Source organism: Onychomys torridus, chromosome 18 (assembly GCF_903995425.1).
Source record: "Onychomys torridus chromosome 18, mOncTor1.1, whole genome shotgun sequence".
NCBI classification, from domain to species: Eukaryota; Metazoa; Chordata; class Mammalia; order Rodentia; family Cricetidae; genus Onychomys; species Onychomys torridus.
This window is the reverse complement of record NC_050460.1, coordinates 45,621,864-45,636,934: the sequence shown is the minus strand read 5'-3', so window position 1 is coordinate 45,636,934 and position 15,071 is coordinate 45,621,864. Positions and strand designations below refer to the sequence as shown.

Here is a 15,071-nt window from a genome sequence, read left to right as displayed (position 1 = left end):
CTATGGGTAGTGCCATCCCTGGGAAGGTGTTCCAGGGATGTTTAAGGAAGCAGACTGAGCAAAGCCTTGGGGAGCGAGGCAGTAAGCAGGATTTCTCCCTGCTCTGGGCTGCAGTTCCTCTCCTGATTTTGCTTCCTGATGAAATAAACCTTTTCTTCCTCAAGTTGCTTTTAGTCACAGTATTCATCAGAGAAGTAAAATGCAAAGTAAGGCAGGAACAAACGTTTTAGTTGTGAGAATTTGTTTAAAACTGTCCCCGTGGCTGGGCACGGCTCATACTTGTCAGCCTACCACTAGAAGTGCTTAAGGCAAGGGGATCATGAGATGGAGGCTGGCCTGGGGTACTTAGTAAGTTCAAGTTCAGTAGCTTAAATCCACCCCTACAAAAACTTAGTGATAAATATGAGATCATATCTTGCCCACTTACTGAATATTTTCGGCAACTAATCCTAAGGAAATGACCCATGTACATAAAGATGTTCAGCATGGAGATGTTTACTATCATTTCAGACAGGATCTCTTGTTTCCCAGGCTAGCCTCTAACTTGTTGTTTAGGTGAGGATGAACTTGAACTTGATCTTCCTGATTCCACCACCTGCGTGTTCTGGTTACCAGGGTGTTGCCACTGCGTTCGGTTTATGAGGTGCTCTGGATCAAACCCCAGGCAAGCATTGCTCTATGAACTGAGCTACATCCCCAGCCAGCAGTGTTTGTAATAGCCCAAAAAAGCGGAAATCTTAAACATCCAAATATGAGTGGCTACTTTAAATAAAAGCTGTCTATAAATAGCTATAAAAAAAGCTATAAATAAAGCTATATGATATGTAACTAAGCCTCAGTTTTGTTGAACTATTCTTATAAAGAGTGGAGTTTGGCGATGTGGCTCAGAGGTGAAGAGTACTTGCTGCTCTTCCAGAGGTCGTAGGCTCGATTCTCAGCACTAACACAGAGGCTCACAACCATCTGTGACTCCAGTCCCAGGGGATCACCCTCTTCTGTCCTCCAAGGGCACCAGGCACGAACAGGGTACACTGCCATATCAGCAGACAAAACAGCTATGCACATAAATAAATCTCAAACTTTTTCATGGAAAAATTGGGTTGCAGGTATATTTCAGTGGTTAGGGAGCCTGCCTAAAATATTTGTGAACTTGTGTTCAGTACCCAACACAACAAAAAAGGGAGAGAATGGACTATCAAAATACCATTTTAAATGGAAAAGTAAGATACAATCTATCTATACAGCATTTTCTCCACTTTATGTATGTATGCATGTGTGTATGTATGTATGCATGTGTTTATGTGTATGTATGTATGTATATGTATGTATACATGTGTGTATATATGTGTGCATGTGTGTATGTATGTGTGTGTGTATGTATGTATGTATGCATGCATGTATGTGTGTGTATGCATGTATGTATGCATGCCTGCATGTATGTGTGTATATATGTATGTATGCATGTGTGTATGTATGTATGTGTGTGCATGTATGTATATATGCATGCATGTGTGTATGTATGTATGTGTGTATGTATATATGTATTATGCATGTGTGTATGTATGTATTATGCATGTGTGTGTATGTTTGCATGTGTGTATGTATGCATGTGTTTATGTGTGTATGTATGTATGTATATGTATGTATATATGTATTATGCATGTGTGTATGTATGTATTGTGCATGTGTGTGTATGTATGCATGTGTGTATGTATGCATGTATGTATATATGTATGTATGTATATGTATGTATACATGCGTATTATGTATGCATTGTGTATGTATGTATGTATGTATGCATGTATGTATGTGTGTATATATGTATGTATGCATGTGTGTATGTATGCATGTATGTGTGTATGTATGTATGCATGTGTGTATGTATGCATGTATGTATGTATGTATGTGTATGCATGTGTGCATGTATGTATGTGTTATGTATGTATGTATGTATGTGTATGCATGTGTGCATGTATATATGTGTTATGCATGTGTGTATGTATGTATTATGCATGTGTGTATGTATGTATGTATGTATGTATGTGTGTATGTATGCATGTGTTTATGTATGCATGCATGTGTGTACTTGGTAGTTAGTTTTCATTGTCAGCTTGACATGAACTAAAATCACCTGTGAAGAAGATCTCTGACAATGTCTTTGGAGGATTATCTTGATTATGTTGGGTGGGGAGACCCATCCTGAATGTGAGCAGGTACGATTTCATGGGCTGGGCTCTGAACTGAATGAAATGGAGAGAGCCAGCTGAGCACTGGCAGGCGAACATCAATCCATTGCTCTCTGCTCTTGACTGTGGATGCAATGTGACCATACTGTCAAGCTCCTCATAGCGGCTGAATAAAGAACAGCCCCCATAGGTTTATATATTTGAACGCTTAGTCACCAGGGAGTGGCATATATGAAAGGATTAGAAGGACTAGGAGGAGGCATGGCCTTGTTGGAGGAAGTGTGTCAATGAGGGTGGGTTTTGAGGTTTCAAAAGCCCATGCCAAGCCTAATGTCTCTCTTTCTCTGCCTTGGGTCAGTATGTAGGTCTCAAGTACTGCTCTAGCACCACACTCTCCATGTGTCCCACCATGATGAGAATGGACTGAACTTCTGAAACTAGAAGCAATCCCCCTGTAGCAAGCTTTGTTATTGACGACCAGCTCACAAATAATGAAACAGAGACTTCTTATAATTATTGAAAGCTTGACTTTAGCTTAGGCTTGTCCCACTAGCTCTTACAACTTAAATTAATTATTAATTAATTATATATTTATAAATATAAAAGATTATGTATTTTATAAATATAAAAATTAATTATTAATAATTGTTAATTCTATTAATCTATGTTTTGTCTCATAGTTTTTTACCTTTCTTTTATTCTGTATGTTTGACATATTCTGTATGTCCCTCCATGTCTTGTTGGTGTCTCACATGTGTCTGGATTATCCTCTCCTCTTCCTCTCTTTCTGCCCAGAAGTCCCACCTACACCTCCGGCCTAGCTATTGGCCTTTCAGCTTTTTATTACACCAACCACAGCAATACACTTTCACACAGTCACAGTGTACAAATATCCCACAACGCCTCCAATCAAATGCTTTCTTTGATAAGGGTTGCCATGGTCATGGTGTCTCTTCACAGCAATAGGACACTGACTAAGATTCCTACCGCCGTAACTTCCTTGCCAAGATGAACTGCAACCTATAAATATGAGCTGAATAAAGTTGCTTTAGTCATGGTATTTTAACCACAGAAATAAAAAGAAAAATAATGTTTTCCAATGTCTATATCCCTATATGTATTCAATATAGACATATATACATATGTGCATATATACACATATTCAATGTAGATATATGTATATGCTGCCTAGGCTACCTCATCCTCCCAAATAGGCAGTGTGGCACTGAGTTTATATTCTCTATATTATAGTTCTAAAAATATTACCCACTATCTTACTGTCCTAGAAGGAAATATACTATTTGTCTCTTCATAGTAAATTGAATGTGTTTTAATTTTCTTTGCCCTGCTCCAGGGAGATTCTAATTTTTGAGTGAATTTTGTTAGCAAAAAAAAAAAGCCAGACATAATAATGTACCCAGAAGAGAGAGGCAGAAGCACTCTGAGTTTGAATTTAACCTGGGAGAGAGAAAGAGAGAGGATAGGTAATAGGTAGATGATAGATAGATATGAAGATGGTAGGTAGGTAGGTAGATAGGTAAATAGATAGATAGATAGATAGATAGACAGACAGGTAGATAGGTAGATAGATAGGTGGATGATAGGTAATTTTTTGCCTCTCAACATGAAAGCATTCAGTGAATGGCTTGAGTAGTGTTAATTTCAGGTTTTCGTGCCTTTTAGACAACAACAGTTAATATAAAACTCAGCTGTCACCAGTAAGAAATGTTTGAAATTGCCTTCCCAGTAGTAGGTCTCAATGTGCTCAGTGAAAACATGTCCTGTGTCTGTCCTCAGGGCTGTTCCACCGTGCGTCCCACAGAACAGACAAGGACACTTTTGAATAACCGGACCTAAGGTCACTGTAGCTTTTCACCCAAGTAAACCCTTGAGAGTTCAGTGTCTTTGGAAGAAGGGACCTACGTGCATGATGTAAGGTAGGCCAAAGGGGGAGTTTTGCTTTATCAGTTTGGTATTAAAGGCAAGATATTTGGATCTATATCAATGTATAGATTCCTTCAAATTCTCCATCAAGAAAATCAAATGCTCAGTGTGAGTGGGATGGGGATAAGAAATGGCAATGCGGTGAACATGATCAAAATACATCTTATATATGTATGCAAATGCCATAATGAAATCCATTTTGTACATAATAAAAACATTTTTTTAAAAAAATTAAAAATCCGGGGGCTGGAGAGTGGCTCAGAGGTTAAGAGCACTGGCTGCTCTTCCAGAGGTCCTGAGTTCAATTCCCAGCACCCACATGGTGGCTCACAACCATCTGTAATGAGATCTGGCGCCCTCTTCTGGCATGCAGGGATGTGTGCACAATAAATAAATAAATAAATGAATGAATGAATGAATGAATGAATAAATAAATAAATAAATAAATAAATAAATCTTTAAAAAAGAGAATAAACTATCTTTTAAAAAAATTAAAAATCCAATACATAAAATCAGGTCTTACATGATGACTAAGTCAAGGAATCATTATTCATATGATCAAATGATTATTTCATGGAAGACTATCACAGAATTCCTTTAAATAGCTGCTTTTCTCCCACATTTTGATATTTTAGTTACAGTTTACTTTGTGACTAATAAGATACCATGTCTCTTAGGTCGAATCACTGAAATCCTCTACATAATAAAGATGGTTCAATTATATTAACTTGCCTCCATTTTCATGACTATAAGCAAGATCATTTTTATGTGGCAGTGAGTTACAAAGTATACATACATCTAGAGTCAGGGAGATGATTGAGCAGGTAGTCACTCACCACACAAGCCTGACAGCCAGGAGAGAACTGACTCCACAGGTGCCCACTCACACTCATCATGTGCACACATGCACAGACACACACAAAATAATAATAAAATTGTTAATTATATACACCTCTTTTTTTTGGTTTTTTGAGATGGAATTTCCCTGTGTAACAGCTCCGGCTGTCCTAGGACTCACTTTGTAGACCAGGCTGACCTCGAACTCACAGAAATCCACCTGCCTCTGCCTCCTGAGTGCTGGGACTAAAGGCGTGCGCCACCACTGCTCGGCATACATACATCTCTTGACATTATGATACACATATATAATCCCAGCACCAAGGAAGATGAGGCAAAGGGGTCATGGGTTAGAGGCCACTCTGATCTACGTAGACCCCATTTCAAATATATGTGTGTGTATGGGTGGGTGTGTATGGGTATGTGTGTGTGTGTGTGTGTGTTAATATCAGTTAATACCAAAAAAGGATCTGAGGGGAAACTTTCAGAATTGTATTATTAATATCAAATACATACTTGTATATTTTAATACTAGCTTATTTGTGAGGATGAAGACAAGGTCTCCATGTGTAGACATGATTGACATTAAACTCACAGAGATCTATTTGCCTGCCTCTGCCTCCTAGGTGCTGGATTTAAAAGTATGCACCACCACACCCAGCTAATACCAGTTCAAATAAAGGATAATTTTATGTGATGTATTCATTCCTTTTTAGAACCAAATCTGCCCTTCGCTCCTGGCTACTCCCGCCATTTTAAAATCTGCGAAAACACAGTTGTTGCACATTGCAGCACCCAAAGTGCTTGTACCTGGATTATCAGAGGCTCCAGCAGCTTCTCAACAGTGACTGTCTGGATCTGCAGATCCTGAATGTCCATATTCAGGGTGGTTGGTGTTTCTGCCGACATGGTGCCTGTACATAGACACACAAAAAAAAAAAAAAAAAAAAAAAAATGCTTATCAGCAAGGAGAAATTTTCCCCAAGTAGAGGGTCCCTGATAATCACTTCTTTTCAGTCCTCCAAAGACCAAGGTGCCAAAGCCACCACTGGGAGAAGCAAGAGACTCCCAAGCTGTTCGCTGTTCCTGTGATGCCTGGGCTTAGCTCTAATGAATGCTGGCTAGCAAGTTCACAACTGACTTCCAGACTTCCCAAATGGGTTCCCGTTTGGTCAGCAGTCTTAGTGGGAAGCTATTGCCGACCTCTTGACACTTACCTGACAGTAGGCAAGTCATCTGATTCCCGTGAGCTCACGATGCTCAGGCACTTCGTAGGTTCGCCCATGCTCGTCAAGACTTAGATGAGAAGCCTGAAGATACGTGATGCGCGTCTATGTGTTTCCAAGGTTGCTTATTTGAGAGTTTTGATTGTAAAAGGAGGTTGGGGCAGTTTTCTTTCTCGGATAGGAAAGGAACTAGTAAGACTCTGGATAGCTATCAGAGAAAAGGGAGAAGGCCATGGGAAAGCAGGGATATTTGGACAAGATGTACTGGTTTGAACGAGTAATGTCCCCCATAGTCTCGGACATTTGAGCACTTGGCCCCCAGTTAGTGGCACTGTTTGGGAAGGTTTAAAAAGTGTGACCTTGCTAGAGGAACTGTGTCACTAGGGCTGGCTTTGAGAGCTTAAAGCCTCACCCTACAGCCAGCTTGCTCTTCCTGCTTTGGGTTTGTGGCGGAAGAAGTAAGCTCTCAGCTTTCTGCACCTATCACCATGCTATAGCTCGCTGCCATGTTCCCTACCATGACGGACACTTAAAGCTCTAGAACCATAAGCCTGAATAAACTCTTCCTTCTATGAACTACCATGGCCATAACGCCTTATCACAGCAACAGAAAAATAACTAAGTCACCAGACAAAATAAGAATAATCATTATTAAGCCAGGCTTGGTGAGGCATGCTTTTAATCCTAGCACTTAGGAGAGAGAGGCAGACGGATCTCTGTGAGTTTGAAGCCAGCCTGGTCTACAAAGTGAGTTCCAGGACAGCCAAGGCTGTTAAGCAGAGAAACCCTGTCTCAAAAAAAAAAAAAGAATTTATTATTATAAATGATTCGTTAAACTATTAACATCAGCCAGTTATGTTAGTCTACATCATTAACCCCAGCACCTAGAAAAGCAAAGAAAGCTGATCCCTATGGATTTAAGGCCATCCTGATCTACATAGTGAGCTCCAGCGAGGGCTACATAATAAGACCCTGTCTAAAATTAATAATAATAATTCAAGAGGATGGGGAGATATCTCAGCCAATAAAGTGCCCACCTGATAAGCATGAACTCCTGAATTGGGATCCTTATCCATGGAAAAGGCGGGTAAAAAGCAACTATTAATTCAAGCAATAGTGAGGTGAAGGAAGACAAAAGGATCCCTGGTGTTTGCTGGAAAGCCGGTCTAGCTGGACTGATAAGCTCCAGGTTCAGTGAGACACCTTGTTTCAAAAACCAAGACTGGCCAGGCGGTGGTGGCGCACACCTTTACTCCCAGCACTCAGGAGGCAGAGGCAGGTGGATCTCTGTGAGTTCGAGGCCAGCCTGGTCTACCACGTGAGTTCCAGGACAGGCTCCAAAGCTACAGAGAGAAACCCTGTCTCAGAAAACCAAAAAGAAAAATGAAAGAAAAGAAAAAGAAAAAACGAAGGCCAAGGACTGACATGATGGTTAGGACTGACAAGCTTGAGTTCACGCCTCAGAACCATGCAAAGGTAGAAAAGGAAAGCTAACTCCATAAAGTTGTTCTCTGACCCCCACACTCACCATACGCACACATACCACTGACCATAATACGTTAAATAATTTAAAATAAGGTCAAGATTAAAAATGAAAAAAAACATAGACATTGGCCTCTGACCACCAAACACACCTGTATCTGCACATGCACATACACTTGAACATGTACACACACACACACACACACACACACACACACACACACACGAACCAATCACTGAGATTTTATATAAGAAACCATATATTCTTAATCACATAATTATGATTGGCATTTCATGACATATTGAAACTAATGTATCAGCCACGTTTAGATTATTAGCTAAATCACTAGATCCACAAATCTGTATTAACCTTTACCCTGTCAGTTATCACTCAGCAAGTATTTACTCAGGGTCCACAGAGATAAAGAAAATATTCACATCTTTCCTAGATCAACTTAACCTACTTTAAAAAATAAAAAAAAATAAAAAATGGAAGTTGGAGAAAATGGCTCAGCAGTTAAGAGCACTTACTGCTCTTTCAGAGGACCTCTGTTCAGTTCCCAGCACCCACATGGCAGCTCACAACCATCTGTAACTCCAAACCCAGGGGATATGACCTCTCTTCTGACCTCTGTGGGCACGTCAACACGCATGGTACACAGACATACATGCAGCCACACATACATACACATAAAATTAAGATCAATATTTTAAAAATAACAAAAAAAATGTATAACCCACAGAAATAAGGATCTATCAATAGAAAACCTTTTTACTACCTACCCTCCCCCAAAGTTTCCCACATCTTCAGGTTTAGTGAACTGCCTCTCCCCCCCCCCAAAAAAAAAAAAAAAAAAAACTAACAATCCCTCTGAAACCATGAGGGAAAAAAAAAAGAAAGCATGATGATTGCTCTGGTTTTTCTGGTTAGTCATTTTTAACTATAAGGGCAAATAATTATTCTCTTTTTAATTTATTAATTGGCTATAGACAGGTAGCTAGTTGGACAAGTACAGATGTATATGATAACAATCTTTCCAAAGGCTCCTTAGTCTCAATAATTCTAGGAGACTGAGTTATTCTCTCTCCTGTAAGTGTTTCCACCCTGAAGAGACACATCAGAACTATAAGGTGGAGCCCACGTGCCTGCCCATCCCTCCAGTGAAAGTCTCCTCCCACTCGCCCCCAGACTTTTCCCTTACCCGTGGCCTGGTTCCATTAAACGAGCACCCGTTTGCTTGTCAATCCGCCCCACCCTACTGGGTCCATCCCAGGGATCCATAAATGTGCTGCTGTATGTATTCAAAGGTACCTATGACCTGTATGTCATGAAGACTGCTGTCTAAGCTGTGAACCTGATACAGAGAGATGAGACAGAGACGTCCTATAAGTAAGAACCATATATGTGGGTTCCCACCTTTATGTCATAATTTTCACATTAATAAGAAAATTTGTTTAAACAAAAATAGAGAGTAAATGCTGTAGAGTCCAGAGGTCATAAGTCTCCCTGCTCTTCAGATGTCATCCCACATGGTTACTCTCTGTATTTTCTTTTTATTGTTTGTTTTGTTGCTGTTGTTGTTTTTCGAGACGGGGTTTCTCTGTAGCTTTGGTGTCTGTCCTGGAACTCACTCGGTAGACCAGGCTGGCCTCCAACTCACAGAGATCCACCTGCCTCTGCCTCTGCCTCTTCAGTACTGGGATTAAAGACATGTGCCACCACCTCCCGGATCTTATTTTTATTTTGGTTTGGTTTGGTTTGGTTTGGTTTGGTTTGGTTTGGTTTTGTTTGGTTTGGTTTGGTTTGGTTTTGGTTTGGGGTTTTGTTTTGTTTTGTTTTGTTTTGTTTTTTGAGAGAGAGAGAGGTTCTTACTATGTGGCCTTGGCTTTCCTGCAACTCTCTGGCCTTGATCTCATAGAGATCTGACCGCTTGTGCCTATGAAGTACTGGGATTAACGGTGTGCACCACCACACATAGCTCTATGAATACATGTTACATATACATATACATACATATAAATAAATTGTAATAAAACTGTAATGGCTAGAAATCATAGCACCTGTGGTTACCTGCACAAGATTGTGCCTGTCAACATTTCATCATGGATATGGGAAGGGTTCATGATGCCCCGACCCTCCCTGTTGGCAGTTAATGGTTGCTGGAGATGGGGCATCATTGTCTTTAGTGGTATAGTTACTCATGTGGTGCCCACACTCCAGTAAATAACTTCCTGCTGATGCTCATGCAAGCAGCCCCAAATCAACTCAGTGGGTCACGTGCACACAAAGACATGAAAGCAGGTGGGGGAAGAAGGGTTTCGGTGGTAGAGGTAGAAAGAAGGTGAGAGGTGGTAATGTAATGGGAAGGGTAAAAATCACTGGAAATTTTTATATTCATGTATGAAACTGTCAAAAATATTTTAAATGTATATCTGAAGTAATCTTGAGAATAACAGAAATTTTCTGAAAGGCTCTCCCCAGTGACTTAGCATCATATTTATACATAATCTAAACACTGAAGTTCAAAAGTGCTTATTATCAAATATGGTTATAATACTTCCATTCTTTCATGTGTCTTCAGTGAAGTTTAATATTAAAAACAATGATAATTATACTGAAAGTCTCAAAGGAACCAATTACGACAAACTTAATAATTGATAAAAAAGCATTTAAATACAACCATACTCTCTGAGGTTTTCTATACTATCAAAGGCACCAGGGCACACTATTCACTTCCTAGACATTATCAAAACATTGTGTAGTCAACACAAGAAATTTAAATACACAACCTGAAGTGGGAGGAAAATGATATTTTATAAATTGAGTAGGATGCTCTAGGATTCCTCCTGCCATTTTTCAAAATAACTACAATATATTATAGATTATCTACTTACATTAAATGTTGACAGTTTTATATAAAAACCACCAGCATAGCTGACTGCAGAGACAGAGCAAGTTTTCTGAAACACAGCACTTTTCTAGATAGTTCTCTGAATGAACATAATCCAAACAGCCTGCTTGGGGCTCCCTCCCCACTTCAAGGCAATCAAGAGCGTCCTTGTTCTCAGTCTATGCTAAACTCTATCACAAGTCACTTACAAGGACTACTTTCCCTTTACTTCTTGTTTGTTTGGGGTTTGTTTTGTTTTGTTTGTTTGTTTGTTTAAATATTTATTTATTTATTATGTACACAGAAGAGGGCACCAGATCTCACTACAGATGGTTGTGAGCCACCATTTGGATGATGGGAATTGAACTCAGGACCTCTGGAAGAGCAGTCGGTGCTTTTAACCACTGAGCCATCTCTCCAGCCCTGTTTTGGGTTTTGAAACAGGGTCTCACCCCGTCAAAAGTTCAGACTGGCCTAGAACTCACTATATAGCTCAGGCTAGCTTCAACCCTCCTGCCTCAGCCTCCCAAGTTCTAGGATCACAATCATGAGCCATCACGCCCGGCCCTCCTTTAGGTTTTGTTTGTTTGTTTGTTTTTTGAAACAGGATTTCTCTATGTAGCCTTGGCTGTCCTGGAACTCACTCTGTAAACCAGAGTGACCTCAAATTCATAAAGATCCGCTTGCCTCTGCTTCCCAAGTGCTGGGATTGAAGGCATGCACCGCCACCATCACCACCCAGCCCTCCTTTATTTTTTAAAAGCTTAGAAATAATTATTCAAATTTGTATGGGGTAATGTAGATAGAGATGGATGGATGGATGGATGGATGGATGGATGGATGGATGGATGGATGGATGGAGACAGATGATAGATAGATAGATAGATAGATAGATAGATAGATAGATAGAGAAAGAGAGATCACAAGTGTTTCAATAGTATGTTAGGTGATATGTGATATAATCATGATGACCTATCAGTTTAGACTGTGACTATCATATGTCTCTCCTTTTCACTGTAAAATTTCCTTTTTAAAGGTAAAAACATAGTCTCTTTTCTCAGACATTCTTTCAAAATATAAAAGATATTCTTTAAAAAAAAATCCTAACACTGCTGACAAATGTTTTCACTTAGTGCAACATAGCACTGGAATGTTTTGTTTTGAGTTTCATTGTTGCTGTTTTTGTTTGTTGTTTTTTGTTTTTTGTTTTTTGTTTTTTGTTTTTTGTTTTCGAGACAGGGTTTCTCTGTGTAGTTTTGGTGCCTGTCCTGGATCTTGCTCTGTAGCCCAGGCTGGCCTCAAACTCACAGAGATCCGCCTGGTTCTACCTCCCAAGTGCTGGGATTAAAGGTGTGCGCCACCACCGCCTAGCTTGAGTTGGTTTTCAATCATTCTACCTGTCATTTTCTTTCATTATAACAAAGACATATCAAAATTGACAGACTATTACCATGGTGGTCTACTTTTATGTGTAGCATGGTTTGAATAGGAATATGCCCTCATAGACACACATGTTTGAATGCTTGGCCCATTGGGAGTTGCACTACTGGGAGCTGTGGCCTTGCTGGAGGAAGTGTGCCACTTTGGGGGCGGGCTTTGAGGTCTCAGAAGCTCAAGTCAGTTTTTCCTTCTGCTGCCTGCAGATCAAGATGTAGAACTCTCAGCTCCTTCTCCAGCATCATGTCTGCCTGCATGCTGCCATGTTTCCCACCATGATGATAATGGACTAAACCTCTAATACTATAATCCAGGCCCAATTAAATGTTTTCCTTTGTAAGAATTGCTGTGGTCATGGTGTCTCTTCATGCAAAAGAACATCGAAGACGGAAGTTGGTACCAGAAGTGGTGTATTGCTACAACAGGCCTGACATGCTTTTGTTTGGAGGAATGTGGACTTTGGGAGTATGGATTAGAAAAGCAATTGAATGCTTTTCTAATTAAGTGGAGCTTAATGGGCCTTACTAGTAGGAGCATGAGAGACAATAGTGCTGAGGGTGATTGGAGCTGTGGGGGCCTGGCTCAAGAGGTCTCAGAGGAGAAAAATTTTAATATGTGGCCTAGAGATCGTTGTTGTGATATTTTGAAGAATGTGGCTAACTTTTTGCCCTTGTCTAAAAAATTTGCCTGAGACTAAATTGAAGAGTTTTAGATTAATTCTACTGGCAGAGGAAATCTCAAAACAATCTAGTATTGACTCTGCCATATGGTTATTAACATTTATTCTTATGAAGATCTATAATGATAAGGAACAAGCTGAGCAAGAGAAAATGCAAAATGTACAATTTGAGGAAAAAACGGGGCACTGGAAAGTAGAATGGAGCTAAATCCTGTGTTCAAGGAGATAAACATATTAAAGGAAACCCTGATATTAAATGTAATAAAGGAAGTAAAGACCTCGGGACAAGATCCCACTCAGCTAAGCTTCCAACTTATGAAAAAGAATTAAACAACAGCTTAGGTCCAGGTGTGGTACGGGGTAGAGCATGCCTTTAATCCCAGCACTCAGGAGCAAATTCCAGGACAGCCAAGCTTAGGCAGCAAAGGAAACCACATAAAACAGAAAGTTGATGAAGATGTAATTGAACAAGCGGGCCATGTTCCAGCCCCAGCAAGCAGCAGAACTTGGCAGCTTTGACCACATGGTTCTGGCTTTAGAGTCAAGAATACAAGAAAGGGGTTATGGAATCTCCCTCCATGACTAAGGAAATCTACTGAGGTCAGGCATGTGGCAGGGGTGTCCCTACATGGAGATCCAGGGAGGCCATTGTGTGAAGCTGTGAAAATGAAGTTTGGAGACTCCAAGATGTTAGATGTGCCAGAGCCATGGGATACCTGCAGAGGAGAGCTGCTAACAGGGAGTAGAACCAGCTCAGGAGAAAGAAGTATGTTATAATCAACAGAGCTAAATAGAGTTGGAGATCTGAAGAGTGTTTTTACATCAGACATGGAGATGCAGAGTTTAGAGTTTGCCCAGTTGTTTTTCAGTCTTGGTTTAGTCCAGTATTTCTTCACTATGCTCCTTTCCCTACCTTTTGGAATGGTAATGTATATCCTGTGCCATTATATGTTGGAAGTATGTGATCTGCTTCTTGATTTTTCTTTTACAGGGGATTACATTTAAGTTGCATGAATCTCAGAAGAGTCTATGAACTTTGAACTTTGAAACATTGTTGAGACTGTGATAGAATATGGGGACTTTTGAAGTTGGGCTGAATGCATTTCTACTTTATGTTATGGTTACAAGCCTATGGGGGCCCAGGAGTGGAATGCAGTGGTTTGAATAGAAATGGCCCCCATAGACTCCTGAGTTTGAATGCTTGGCCCATAGCAAATGTCACTACTGGGAGCTGTGGCCTTGTTGGAGGAGGTATGTCACTGTGGGAGGTGGGCTTTGAGGTCTCAGAAGCTTAAGTTAGTTTTTCCTTCTGCTACCTGAAGATCAAGATGTAGGACTCTAAGCTCCTTCTCCAGCACCATGTCCTGCCATGATGATAATGGACTAAACCTCTGAAACTGTAAGCCAGGCCCAATTAACTGTTTTCCTTTGTAAGAGTTGCCAAGGTCAAAGTGTCTCTTCACAGAAATAAAACCCTAACTAAGACAATGTGTATGAGTGTTTGGCCTGCATGCACATCTGTGCACCACCTGTGTGCCTGGTGACTACAGAGGTCAAAAGATGGCATTAGATCCCCTGGAACTGGATTAACTGGCATTAACTGATAGTTCTAAGCCACCACATGAGTGCTAGAAACAGAACCTGGTTCTTTGGGAGAGGAACAAATGCTCTTAACCACTAAATCATCTTTCCATCCCCCATAATGATATATTTCAATGTGTAACCCAGAGTCAATCTGTATAATAAAGTATGTCTTTTGCTGTGTAATATTACAGTCTTATCAAATGCATTGTTCAGTAAGGGTTTTACCTACTAACCTGCTTATGACAAGTACTTGCTACATAAAACAATCAAAATTGTTGCCGGGCAGTGGTGGCACACGCCTTCAATCCCAGCACTCAGGAGACAGAGACAGGCAGATCTCTGTGAGTTCAAGGCCAGCCTGGGCTATAGAGTGAGTTCTAGGAAAGGCTCCAAAACTACAGAGAGAAACCCTGTCTCAAAAAAAAATCAAAATTGTTGAGCTGGACAGAAAGCTCAGTAGTTAAGAACACATATTTCTCTTTCAGACAACTCCAGTTCAATTCCCAGGACTCATATCAGGCAGTGCAAAACTTCTGTAACTTGAGCTGCAGGGAATCTGATGCCTCTAGCCTCCATTGGTGAGCATGTGTGTGCAGACATACAATAAAAAAATGAAATAAACAGGGGCTGGAGAGATGGCTCAATAGTTAAAAACACTAGCTGCTCTTACAAAGGAGCCGGGTTTGGTTCCCAGCACCCACATGGTGCTCACAGCTGTATGTAAGTCCAGTTCTAGGGATCTGATTCAGTTTTCTTATCTCCTAGGTCACCAGATATGATTCACATACGTACATACAGGCAAAGT

At 40.3% G+C, this 15,071-nt stretch overlaps 1 protein-coding gene across 1 annotated transcript in view; it reads right to left on the bottom strand.

Annotated features, from left to right (window-relative positions):
- The window catches only part of Ctnna3 (catenin alpha 3), a 1,414,880-nt gene extending 1,408,650 nt beyond the window's left edge, over positions 1–6,230 (bottom strand). Inside the window, exons 1-2 of the mRNA XM_036167773.1 lie at positions 6,185–6,230; positions 5,778–5,881 (exon numbers count right to left, since the gene is read on the bottom strand). Of these exons, the coding sequence (XP_036023666.1) occupies positions 5,778–5,881; positions 6,185–6,203 (123 nt within the window). The 5' untranslated portion in view covers positions 6,204–6,230. The remainder of the gene's footprint in view (positions 1–5,777; positions 5,882–6,184) is intronic.
- Between the last annotated feature and the right edge of the window lie 8,841 nt (positions 6,231–15,071).